Source organism: Gadus macrocephalus, chromosome 5, assembly GCF_031168955.1.
Source record: "Gadus macrocephalus chromosome 5, ASM3116895v1".
Taxonomy (NCBI): Eukaryota; Metazoa; Chordata; class Actinopteri; order Gadiformes; family Gadidae; genus Gadus; species Gadus macrocephalus.
In genome coordinates this window covers 9,993,574-10,005,227 of record NC_082386.1, presented here as the reverse complement: position 1 = coordinate 10,005,227, position 11,654 = coordinate 9,993,574, and the positions used below count along the sequence as shown (strand labels likewise).

At 48.2% G+C, this 11,654-nt stretch overlaps 1 protein-coding gene across 1 annotated transcript in view; it reads right to left on the bottom strand.

Moving 5' to 3' along the window:
• Positions 1–825: 825 nt before the first annotated feature.
• LOC132457946 (coiled-coil domain-containing protein 9B) overlaps positions 826–11,654 on the bottom strand; it is a 20,389-nt gene continuing 9,560 nt past the window's right edge. The window contains exons 6-14 of the mRNA XM_060052356.1: positions 8,602–8,780; positions 7,980–8,029; positions 7,588–7,641; positions 6,993–7,092; positions 6,071–6,104; positions 5,537–5,941; positions 4,921–5,311; positions 4,595–4,674; positions 826–3,849 (exon numbers count right to left, since the gene is read on the bottom strand). Of these exons, the coding sequence (XP_059908339.1) occupies positions 3,823–3,849; positions 4,595–4,674; positions 4,921–5,311; positions 5,537–5,941; positions 6,071–6,104; positions 6,993–7,092; positions 7,588–7,641; positions 7,980–8,029; positions 8,602–8,780 (1,320 nt within the window). The 3' untranslated portion in view covers positions 826–3,822. The remainder of the gene's footprint in view (positions 3,850–4,594; positions 4,675–4,920; positions 5,312–5,536; positions 5,942–6,070; positions 6,105–6,992; positions 7,093–7,587; positions 7,642–7,979; positions 8,030–8,601; positions 8,781–11,654) is intronic.

The window sequence follows — 11,654 nt, the reverse complement described above, 5'->3', positions numbered from 1 at the left end:
AAGTCTGCCTGAGCCTCTCAAAGGTTTCTCCCGCAGCACCATTTAAAAGCAGCTCGGGGAAACCTTTCTCCATGGAGCCATTCATTGCCTTTGATCCAAATGAGAAATTTCATGATATCTCAATGATTGAGTGCCGTGAGTGGATAGTTTTTCTCAGTAGTCTTAAATCATTTTGAACAATACTAGGGCAGTGCGGTACAGAATTAAGTGAAGTTGTTTGTAACACTCTTTTCTCTCCCTCTCTCTCTCTCTCTCTCTCTCTCTCTCTCTCTAATGACAGAAGCCTCCCCCCCCCCCCCCCCCCTAGGAGGAGAGAATTAAAAGCCCCTCTTGGGGGAGTTGCCGTCGGCAAGGGAGGGACCATTTTGCGTGCGACGGGCCTGTGGGGAGCGGGCCCCTCTGAAAATAAAGAAATTAATCAGTCATGATTGCGACATGGCCACCTTGCTTTAACAGGGTCTTGCAGGTCTCGCAGCAACTCACTGTTGATGATGGATGATTCGCCGCTACTGCTGCTGCTGCTGCCAGTGTCTCTGTTCTCTCCTCAGTCTTTGGTTGCTACCCTGCTCTCCTTATCTGTGCCTCTCTCTCTGCCAATGCTGGGCCCTTTTGTTTTGTTGTGTACCCGCCGGAGGTCCCTGAGAGTTCAGGCCCAGAGCCACTCACTCTCAGACATCTGGGCTGTAATTGCAAAGCCCCATCAGTGACATAAAGGAACAACAAAGAAGTGTGTGTATGTGTGTGTGTAGGTGTGTGGTGAAGGGGTGGGGTTAATGGGGGTGAATGATGATGTTGCGAGACAAAAAAAGGAAGTCAGGTCATGTCTAAAATACAGAAAGCCTTTTATTAATGCGCTGTATCCCACCACTCAATCGTTTTATGTGTAGAATCGCACACAGATGTTTCACGTTCAAGAGCTTTTCTTTCATTTAAAGAGAAAAAACACTGCGAAAACAGCTCTATTGACATTACATACACAGGTAAATGCAACAGTTCACTAGTGCGCATCACATAAAACAAACATGAACCAGTGCCTTCCTTTATCCTACAATGTGAGAACAAAGAGCGGGGAAGTCTCCGTCCAATCAGAACCATCCTTCCCAAAAAATTATCAGACCATTCAAATCTGCCATTAGGATAGAGAAGATCTACCTGAAGCAAAACCTCCTTAAACAATCACCTACAACCCTAAACTGGGCTTCGCAGTACCGACCCATCTCATGAATGAATCATTTATGAGAGAACTGACCCTTGCATTGTCGACAAACTGATTAATCACATTCTAGATGGCCTTCACTAAAGATGTCCAAAAGGACTTCAGAAAATGTTGGACAGCAGCATGTATTACACAGTGCAATAGTCTGTGTTCCATGTGTTAAAGAACGTTACCTGAACCTAAACGTTGACAGTACTCACAGCAGTACACCCAGTTCACATACTTGATCATGCAACCCTTCAAATACCATACTTCTCTACGGAGAAATGGAATGACTCTGACCGCTGCTTTGCACACTACATATTCAAAAGGCTGTCGATTATAGACCCTTGCTGTATCTAAGAGCATATTATTGATCTGGTAAACAGTGACATAAACTATATGTTATCACTAAAGTGACGTGAATTGTATTCATTATTGTCAAGTGCTATGGTAAAAAATTAATATTACATGATAATAAATAAATCTTTACAGAATCGAAACACAACATGTAACATTGTTAAAACTGTTTGCAGAATCCTAGTTTCTAACATTCAGGTTTCCATATGAAAAGGCCATTAAATACAATCAGAAATAACAATAGTGCACTGTCACTATGCTAGTACAGATTACTGTATGGTGTTACCATAACGTTTGTCCTCTTCCTCATTTGGAGAAACTTATATGTAAGGCACATTCAATCTATAAGAACAACAATGGCTTAAAACGCAATAGTTCTCACTAACGATTACAAAAGACATTAACCAACGCGTTTGGGGCCCAATATAAAAAACACTAACCAATTCCGCTTGTTCAGTTCATGTGGTGGCTCTCATTAGCCTTGAAATGTTTCATGCCTTTAGTATATGTAAATTAAGGCAGAAAAGCGAGACCCTTTCGAGCCCGCAATACGAAAGCAATTAGCATGTGCTGTGCAAATGAATCACTATCAACCCCACTCTGCGACATGTGAACGCATTAAAATTCAACTTGGAAGCAGAGCAAGGCTGTCTTCAAACACTGAGACTCGATCTGGCTTTTACAGCCATCATGTTTAAAGGTTATCGTGAGAGGCCAACTATTTAGTGTTAATGGTGGGGTAGGCAGTTTGGAGAGAGCAGCCAGAGTAAGCTTGAATTTGAAAGCGTCAAACGAGAAAAATCCCACTCCTCCAGCCCTCCCTCAAAAGCCTTGTGGATAACTCTGGTTATGCGCAATGGGTGGGCGGGCAGATTGTGTGCAGGTTGCTGGCTAGTAGGTAGATTGATGGGTATGCCATCCAATCATTTCATTCGGGCCGAATAAAATGATTGGACAGGCTTCTTTTTGAAGATTTTCGTATTTTTTCGTCACAGCATTTGATTTATTGATTGCTGTCCAGATGTAAAGAGAATCTCAACAGATATGAATAAAAAGTGCCTACCCTTACATTAAAATATTATTATTGTATCAAGTTTCCATTGCCCTTACTAGAGGGATAGTCCTCATGATTGATCAAAGGAGGCCTTTTGAAGCTGCTGATGCCAAGTCATGATGTACTGAGAAGTACACTAGTGCAAAATATTGGTGTTGTTCAGGGAAGTTAAGCAGTATTATATGGAAGGTTGCTACGTTAGGCTATAAGCTTCTGCTAGTGACCTCTAAACACTGACGTTGATTGGCGCCAACCATGCGCCCCGATTGGACAAGTTGAGCCGTTGCGAGTTGTCTTGCAAGGCTGCTTAGCTTTGTAGTAACACAATACAAAAGACGATTCAAACGTAATATTAACATTTAAAATCCTTGTTAGAAAACTTGTATAGATATACAGAAAGGTAATTCACCCTTCATGAGTGAATTACCAAGTCAGGTCTTGGTTAAAGTCACCGCAGGACTTTGAAAGACTTCATGTTGCTCCTTAAAAAACGATGTTGGAAAAAAAAAAATCTGGATTCTACAGTGTTAAATGTGTGCAACTTGGATATTGTGTAGATGTGCAGATCTTAACCTATGAATACTTTCGTATTTATACAAAATACCACTGAACATCCCACCAAGAAGTGGTGCAGAAACCCCCACCAAAAAAACCTCCTTAAAATGTAAACAAAAGACACATTCATAAATCTCGCAAGTAAACAGCATTCGAACACAGTGTATATTATGACAATACTCGTCATTAAAGTGCTTGGAAGCAAAACGAGGGGAAGATTTCTTTCCAGTAAACGCTCTTCCGTTCCTGTGTTCAAATTAAGATGTTTAGCTCCGAGTGGCAGGGCCTCATAACATAGGCTCCCATGTGTTTACCTATCATCACCATCCAGGATATTAGTGATGGGAGCCTATTTCAACCTTGACCCCTATAGTATTGCAAGGTGACCTTTGTCTTAACTTGCTGATCAATGGCCACTTGGCATTTTGTTGAAGTTATTAATAAGGGTACTGTAGCAAACGTGTGAGATTGCCAACAATGCTGTGCTCACGCAACGATTGGGACACACACACACAGCCCAGCACAATGGCAACTTCACAAAGCAATAGAAAAGATAAATAAAAGGCAAACAGGAAGTAAAAGTTTTAAACTCCAGCTGGGTAAGTCTTCGATGTCAACACTGTGTTTTGGTTGCAGTTTTTTTATTTCAGAAATCGCCTCAGACAATTTTCCCGTTCTCTCTTGCCTGCAAGACAAAAACAATAAGCATATTTAATGGATATGTTGAAGAGGCACTGGATCAATGAAATACACGCTCAATATAAATATTGAGTGTGTATGCTTGGATCAAGTGTGCATGCTTTTCTACCACTCACACTAACAAGTGACCTTGGGTTCATAGTGATTGGTTGATGTGACAAATTAGTATTTTTTGGAAACCAATTGAACCTGGCCCTAATGCTATTGGCCACCCTCAGCCCTGAAGAGCCCTTGCAGACTTGATGGATGGCACCTGGGTTCTCAGCTTAGTGCTTGAGCACTAAGGAGCAGTAAGTTGTCTAAGTTGACGAATGGTAGAGGCTTCTTCCCTTAAAAATCCCCATGCGAAACCATGCTGGTTTGTTTACATTTTTAGGGGATAGCAATTTCCCAATGTATTCCATCTGCACAGAGCGACTCACTGAAAGTGTTAGAATAAATATACAACAAAGCTGTCATTAACATGCTTAAGTTTTGCCACAGGACAACCTTTCTGTCCTCATAACCTACTGAGACGCACATCCTATTCAGTGAGTCTGGAGGACGGGAGGCCGCTTGAACTCATTCTCCTCCCCCCACTGCTCGAGATTGGAAATATATCGTTTGGGGCCGTTGTGATGATTGCCACACTACTCAAGCTTCTTCAAATAGCTGATGAGATGAGAAGAGATCCCTTTAGTTCCATATTAACCCAGTGTTATGCTGACGTCACGTAATACTACTTCACTCACCTTGTCAGTGTTGGTGGCGGCTTTTGAACACGTGTCCCTCGACTCCAAGCTCAGCACGGAGAGACCTTCTATGCGCTCCTCTGTTAAAAATAAATCAACAACGGACAAATGAAGTACATTCCCATTGCCCATGTGCAAGGCCCTAATCGACACCAATGCAGTGACCAATGACGTCACGCTACGTTCCTGTACAATTCTGTTTTCTGTGTTTTAACGTACTGCTACTGTCCTGAAAACCTTTACCTTTTATTAATTGAATTGAATTGAATTAGATTAGATTGTATTAGATTGGATTGGATTAAATTAAGGTCATCTCATATGTCTACCTGTGTTCCTGTTGCTGATATTGCACTTGGCGTGTTGGGTGGGTCCCTCTGGGCTCTCCGGACGACACCCCCCACACTGCTCAGGGGGGGCGTCGCTGCTCTGTTCTCCAAGTTCCGTCAGGGAGGGGACCTGCTGCGGGACAACAGGCTGCGGGACAACAGGCTGCGGGACAACAGGCTGCGGGACAACAGGCTGCGGGACAACAGGCTGCGGGACAACAGGCTGCGGGACAACAGGCTGCGGGACAACAGGCTGCGGGACAACAGGCTGCGCTCCGTCGGTGGGTCCCGGAGCAGGACTCTGGGGATCGGCAGACTCCCGGTGGGTTCTTCTGCTGGAAGATGAAGCCTCCCCCACCTCTGCCACCTCCCCCCTCTCACCCACCTCCCCCGTCTCAACTACCTCCCCCCTCTCACCCACCTCCCCCCTCTCACCCACCTCCCCCGTCTCAACTACCTCCCCCCTCTCACCCACCTCCCCCCTCTCAGCCACCTCTACCCCTTCAGCCATCCCAGCCACTTCCCCCTCCTCAGCCACTTCAACCACCACACCCACCTCCCTCGCCTCCCCCACCACACCCACCTCCCTCGCCTCCCCCACCACACCCACCTCCCTCGCCTCCCCCACCACAGCCACCTCACCCCCCTCTCGAGGGAGGGGGGGTTGGGGGACGGCGGGCCCCGTGGAGGCTGTGGGGCGCTCCGCCCCCTTGATGAGCTCCTCGGAGAAGCGGACCCTCTTCTCCGGTCCTCTGGGGCAGGAGACCGCCCCGTTCTTCGTCCGGGGCCGCCCACCCCCAGCCGCGGGGGACCCACCGCTCCGCTCCGGCCCCTCAGAGGCCGGACCGCCCGGGACCACCCCGGAGGGGATCACCTCTGGGCCGGGGAAAGTCTTCCCCTTTGGGGGGTCCCTGTCTTTGCGCTCTCCACCCTGATCATTGGCGTCGTCCTCCTCTTTGTCTTCGGGCTCGCTCGAGGCATCGAGTTCTTCCAGGAGTTCTTCCAAGCTTGTGTCGGTGGACTAGGATACGAACAGAGGGCGATTAGCGATGAACGTGGGCATAGAGATGAAATGAGGATGGTGTGAGTGGTGGCCAGGTCATGCCGTGCACGTCTATTTCAATCAGAGAAGGAAAGTTTGACCTCTGACCTGCGCTGGCTCCCCTGCCTCGTCGGCATCCCATCTGAGGAAACACGTGTGTTTGAGTGAAAACGTGTCGCTCGTTGGCATGATGCACTCACTCACTTGATCAACTCATTCCAGGGTTTGACTCTGCCTTGTTAAAGACATCAGTTCAAGACGACATGTTAAAGATGACAGGGTAGTGGATGTATTGACACATCAATCACACAAATACTGTCCTGTTAAAGACAAATGCATTTGTAAGGTAATGGAAGACGAGATGTATGGCAGCTGTTTAGATAGCAAGCGCATGGAAATGTGCAGTATAGTTAATGTGCATATCTGCTTGCAGCTGCCCTCACCTGTGAAATCTGCAGTTTTCTCCTGCCATAATTAACAAATGTTCTCGTTAGTTACAGTATCCTAGCCTAACAACCCAAATCCCTGTAGAAACCCCCATGTGCTTGGCTGCCACCATAGCTACGGAGAACAACATTAAGATACAGTCTCCAGCTGGCCCCCTTTTTTTGTGTTCTCTGTTTGGGATCCTGTGGGTTGATGGAGACAACATAAACAGTGCTTATGTTCCGTGCAGCAATTAAATATCTGACCGTCTCTACCCACAGGAAGACGGCCGCATCCGTCCACCAGCGCTGTGGATGGGAGCGAGCAGGCAGTCAGCGGGCCCGCGTAGACGGTTAAGTCATCAGTCACGTCTCATGACACGCAATGGGGAATTTAGGGCCGGGGGGGGGGGGGGGGGGGGGGGGGGGGGCATGTGGGAAAAAACAGAGATCTCCCACATCCGCTTCAACTGTGGCGTCTTCACTGGGTTTCACTGAGAGCACGGCAAGACGAGTCATTTGGTATTCAGATGGTGGACGGGATCTTTTTGAATGGTTTTCCATACTGGCTGCTGCTGAGGGCCGAGGGTGCGCTTGGTACTGACCTCCGGGCCCGCCCTGTCAGGCGGTCCACGCCCTGGGCTTTGCTGCTCACCCCCGGAACGCCTTTGGGGCCCTTGTCTTTGACTTTGTCCCTCACGGGGCCTAGGGAGGGAAAAGGATAAGGCATGAAACTCTTTGGAAATTGAAGTGAAGAAGAATTTCAGGCGATCTCTGGCCATCTGAGTAACTGTAGTATAACTTCAACAAATTGTGACGTAAACATACTGTCTTGTAGGTGTTTGATTCTGCAGCATTTTGGAAAGAAAAAGGTACCTTTGCTTTTGATCGATATTAAATCTTCTGCTTCCATTGTATGTATGCTTGATTATATTTAACCGTGCTTTATTGTTTTATAATTTTCTATATCTGAAATGTATATTATATATATTATATTTACTTAACTGTAAATAGGGCTGAATGACAATCACATTCTCTATGAATGATACTCTACAAATGGAATTAATTGTTTTGAGGATAATATTCACATTTATTGTATGAATATATAACGGCTACTTTTCTCAAAAGTGTCAAAATGTGGCTAAATAAACGTTGTAAAATATTTTTCCCAGCCCTGAGAGAATGGGTATGAGCATTGACCCTGTGGCTCCTGGAGATGTGTCCTGGGATGGGCTCTCCGTGCGTTCCTCCCACCTGGACAAACATCCCAGGAATCAGCGTAAGGAACAACAAACTAGAACAGAGACTGAAAATGTGTGTGGGTGTGTGGGAATGTGTTTGTGTGCGATGCGTCTGTGTCTGTGTGTTTTTGTATGTGTGACGTGTCTGCGCATGTTTGTTTGTGTGTGTGAGTATGACAGTGTGTGTGTGTGTGTGTGTGTGTGTGTGTGTGTGTGTGTGTGTGTGTGTGTGTGTGTGTGTGTGTGTGTGTGTGTGTGTGTGTGTGTGTGTGTGTGTGTGTGTGTGTGCGCTAGTGTGTGTGCGCTAGTGTGTGTGTGTGTGTGTGGTGATGGTGTTCTTGAATGTCTTACCTCTGCTGGTTGGGCCGCGCTCCTTCTCAGGAAGACACTTGTCAGAAAACCTTGAAGCACAACATGTCTGTTTAGCCACAAGAACGACTCAAGCCGTTGCCTCAAACAAGAATTTGCTTGTTGTTGCTATTGCCCAAAAGTCTTCCGAGCAAGGTCTGCGATAAAGCATGCATGAATGCCCCCTGCTAATTAAGCAGGCAAAGGCCATGTGTTATTGTACCTTTAATGGATGTTTATCATGGCCACGTCTTGGTATTGAGCAGCAGTGCCAGAGGCCCCCCCCCCCGCCAAGCTCAATATCCATGCAGGACCTCTGAGATAGTCCCAATAACGCCGGTAACACATTCCCTTCGCCGTCCGAGGCCCATCGGGCTTGTTTGAGCCTTGCCAAAAAAGGCAAGGCATTTCATCCCTCGCTAAAAATAGTTGCTCTCCCTTTGTCTATTCGCAGCGAAAAGCTCATTCTGCACTGCGCTTTGAAATTAACTGACGCTCTGTGGTTTTCTGTATGTTTAGCAGTTTTTTCTAACACAGAGAAGACAGGACCACTGCAGGAAGCATCGCAATGCTCTCGTGGTCCGGTGGTCAGGTGTGGAGGGAGGGGTGTACTCTGCGTTCTCACATGCTCTCCGATTTGTCCGCGTCCCACGCCCGCCTCCACTGGCCCTTGGCGTTCTTGTGGCGCGCCACGCGCTCCCGGTCGATGCGCTCCCGGTCGCGCTTCCAGCACAAGTAGTCCTGCAGCTCCTCCGGGGAGGTTGGCACGGTGAGGTCCGTGCACGGCGGCGCGACCTCGCACTCCTGGAGGGTGTGGACAGGAGGAAGGGATCATCGTGCACGTCAAGACCCCACGTACATGTGGGTTTACTGTCAGGTGTCGCGCGGAGAGAAGGTTTGATTTGTCTGTAGTTTAAGCTTGATGACTTGAGGACTTGTTCTAGGATGGCCATCAGCCTTCCGCCTGGCCCAGCGCACGGCCACTCACTCGCATTGAATTGATAATGAATGGAAAACCATTGCAGCGCACACAGACATTTGGTACCAATGAGTTTGCCGAACAAGGCCCAGATTTTTCGTCCCAATTTGCCACTCCGTTACCGTTGAATTCAAATTTGAACACGGAGCTTTCTCATTTCTAATGTTTTACCACAAACATACTCACACAATCTATCACGCCATCTGCACACCCCAAGAATGGACGGCCGCCAGCAGTGAGTCAATCCAACAACAAAAGGATGGATACAAACACGCTGGCACTGCCCCTGGGCCTCTTTGAGCATGCCTATTGCAGTTCACAAGGAAGCCATGGCACTTACTAACGCACAGAAATATACTCCTTCTGGCCTGCCTAACTCTGCAGAGCAGCTTGTTGTGATGAGCCCGTGAAGAAACACATGACAAACATGATTCACCCGAACTCATCAATGCCCAGACACGCAGTAATGGCAATCCTAGTCAAGCTATTGATCCTCCCAGAGGGGGCTGTGGCATTTTTATACAACCTTTCCTCGCTGCTTAATTAATAGACAAGAGGTTCCCAGCCGGGGGCTGATTCGAGGCAGCCATGGAAGGCTTAGGAGCGCCGGAACACACTGGGATATGACAGGAGACGTCGGGCGACATCCTCTCACATTCATTTACCGGGAGTGAGGACAGTCATTTATCACTGGCGGACATTTTACCAAACTGAATTTCTAAACAAACCTTCAACCTCGATGAGAGACCAATTGAGGATTATGCTAGACCGGGGAACACCAAAGTCTATTATGCCTCCCTTACAAAAAAGAAGCAGCTTATATAGTTCATTTACAGTTTGCACACATAGACAACACGTCTAACTGTTCACAATCATATAGGACTTGACACGCACTCAAAAACCATCTGCCTTGCTTTATGGCCATAACAGGTCCTTAGATCCCATCCCATCCATCCACTCTTTCTGTGTTCATTTAAGAACACAAGCCTTAGCATTTTGTAACACGAGCAACGCCTCAGCACAGTCCCCCCCCCCACCCCCACCCCCCCCCCACCCCATCTACCCCGTGTTCCCAGCAAGATTTCAATCAGCAGTGAACTACTTTCCACTTTATGTCCTTTCCTCCCCTTGTTAGTCATTATCCTGAATTGCTCCATGCCGCGCGCACGTGCGCACGCGCGCACGCACGCACGCACGCACACGCACACACACACACACACACACACACACACACACACACACACACACACACCAGAAAATCCCTCAGCACTGAGATGTGTTCCACATCACATCAAACAGGGGCACATAAGGTTGTTCAGACTGCAAAAGCCCCTGGAACGTAGCGGGGAAATCGCTGTGTAACAGAGAGAGAGAGTGAGATGGAGACGGAGACATTGAGTTTGTCTTTCCTGTCTTTGGTTGGTTTCTCTCCTCCGTGTCAGGCCCAGCGTAGAGGCGGAGGGGAGCCGTGTGCTTGTCTGAGGAATGTAAACAACCTGAACAAAGGTTTGGCGGTGGAGGATGGAGGTAGTGGTGACGGTGCGGGAGGGAGGGTGGGGGGGGGGTGGAGGAGGGAGGATGGGGGGAGGAGAGGGGGTGCTTTACACGTCTTCTGTCCTGTGCTGCCGGGAAGATGTGAAAACGAGGCTGTGAGGACATTATCACCGGAGGGAGAGAGCAGGCAGGGAGGAATGTATACAGATAGAAAGGGAGACGGTGAAGTCAACAAGATAAAGGATCATAGACGAATGAGGAAGAGGAAAGTAAGGCAGGAAAAGAGGCAGAGAGATGGGAGAATGAGAGAGAGAGCGACAGAGATGTGAGAGTGCAAAGAGAGAGAGAGGGAGAGGAAGAGAGAGACAAAGAGAGAGAGAGAGAGAGAGAGAGAGAGAGAGAGAGAGAGAGAGAGAGAGAGAGAGAGAGAGAGAGAGAGAGAGAAAGAGAGGAGAGAGACATAAGAGAGAGATAGAGACATAAGAGAGACAAAGAGAGAGAGAGAGAGAGAGAGAGAGAGAGAGAGAGAGAGAGAGAGAGAGAAAGACAGAGCGATAAAGCAAGAGAGTGAACGCACACACAAAGCAGTGACAAGAAAGCACTTGACGGTAGCCATTGTTGTGGTCTCAGGTGTGGCCAATCAGAGACGGGTAAACATGTTGCCGTCCGGCAGGCGGAGCGGCTCAGAACACAGGCGCCGTCTGTTTTCCATCTCTACACCGCTCGCTCCTTCCTGTCCCTGGACGGCATGGCGGCCACCAGGGAGGACCCTCCACTCGTGTTCCAACACGCCGCCCCCCTCCCAGCCCCCGCCCATGTACTGATCGACCCACACTGTTAATTAGCCGTCACTTCAGAGGCCAGGAGGAGGAGGCATCACACGGCACGCTGTGCACCGCTGACCCAGGGCAGGTTGAACGAGCGGGGCTCTCTATGGGGGCCACTAAAGGTCGGTGTGGCGCCCACCTTTCGCCTACTGCCTCGTACTCTTTGGGCAGAGTGGCGAGCGTCACTGTGCACACAACCCGGGGCTGAAGGCAGCACTTGACAACAAAGCAAATGCCATGTTGGATTTACATTTGTTAACCAACTGGTTAAACAAAACCATGGGCTTGACTCTGAGCTGCCCGCGCACTCTGCCGCTTATGCAATGCACGCACACACACCTACACACCCACTCCTACAGACACACACACACACACACA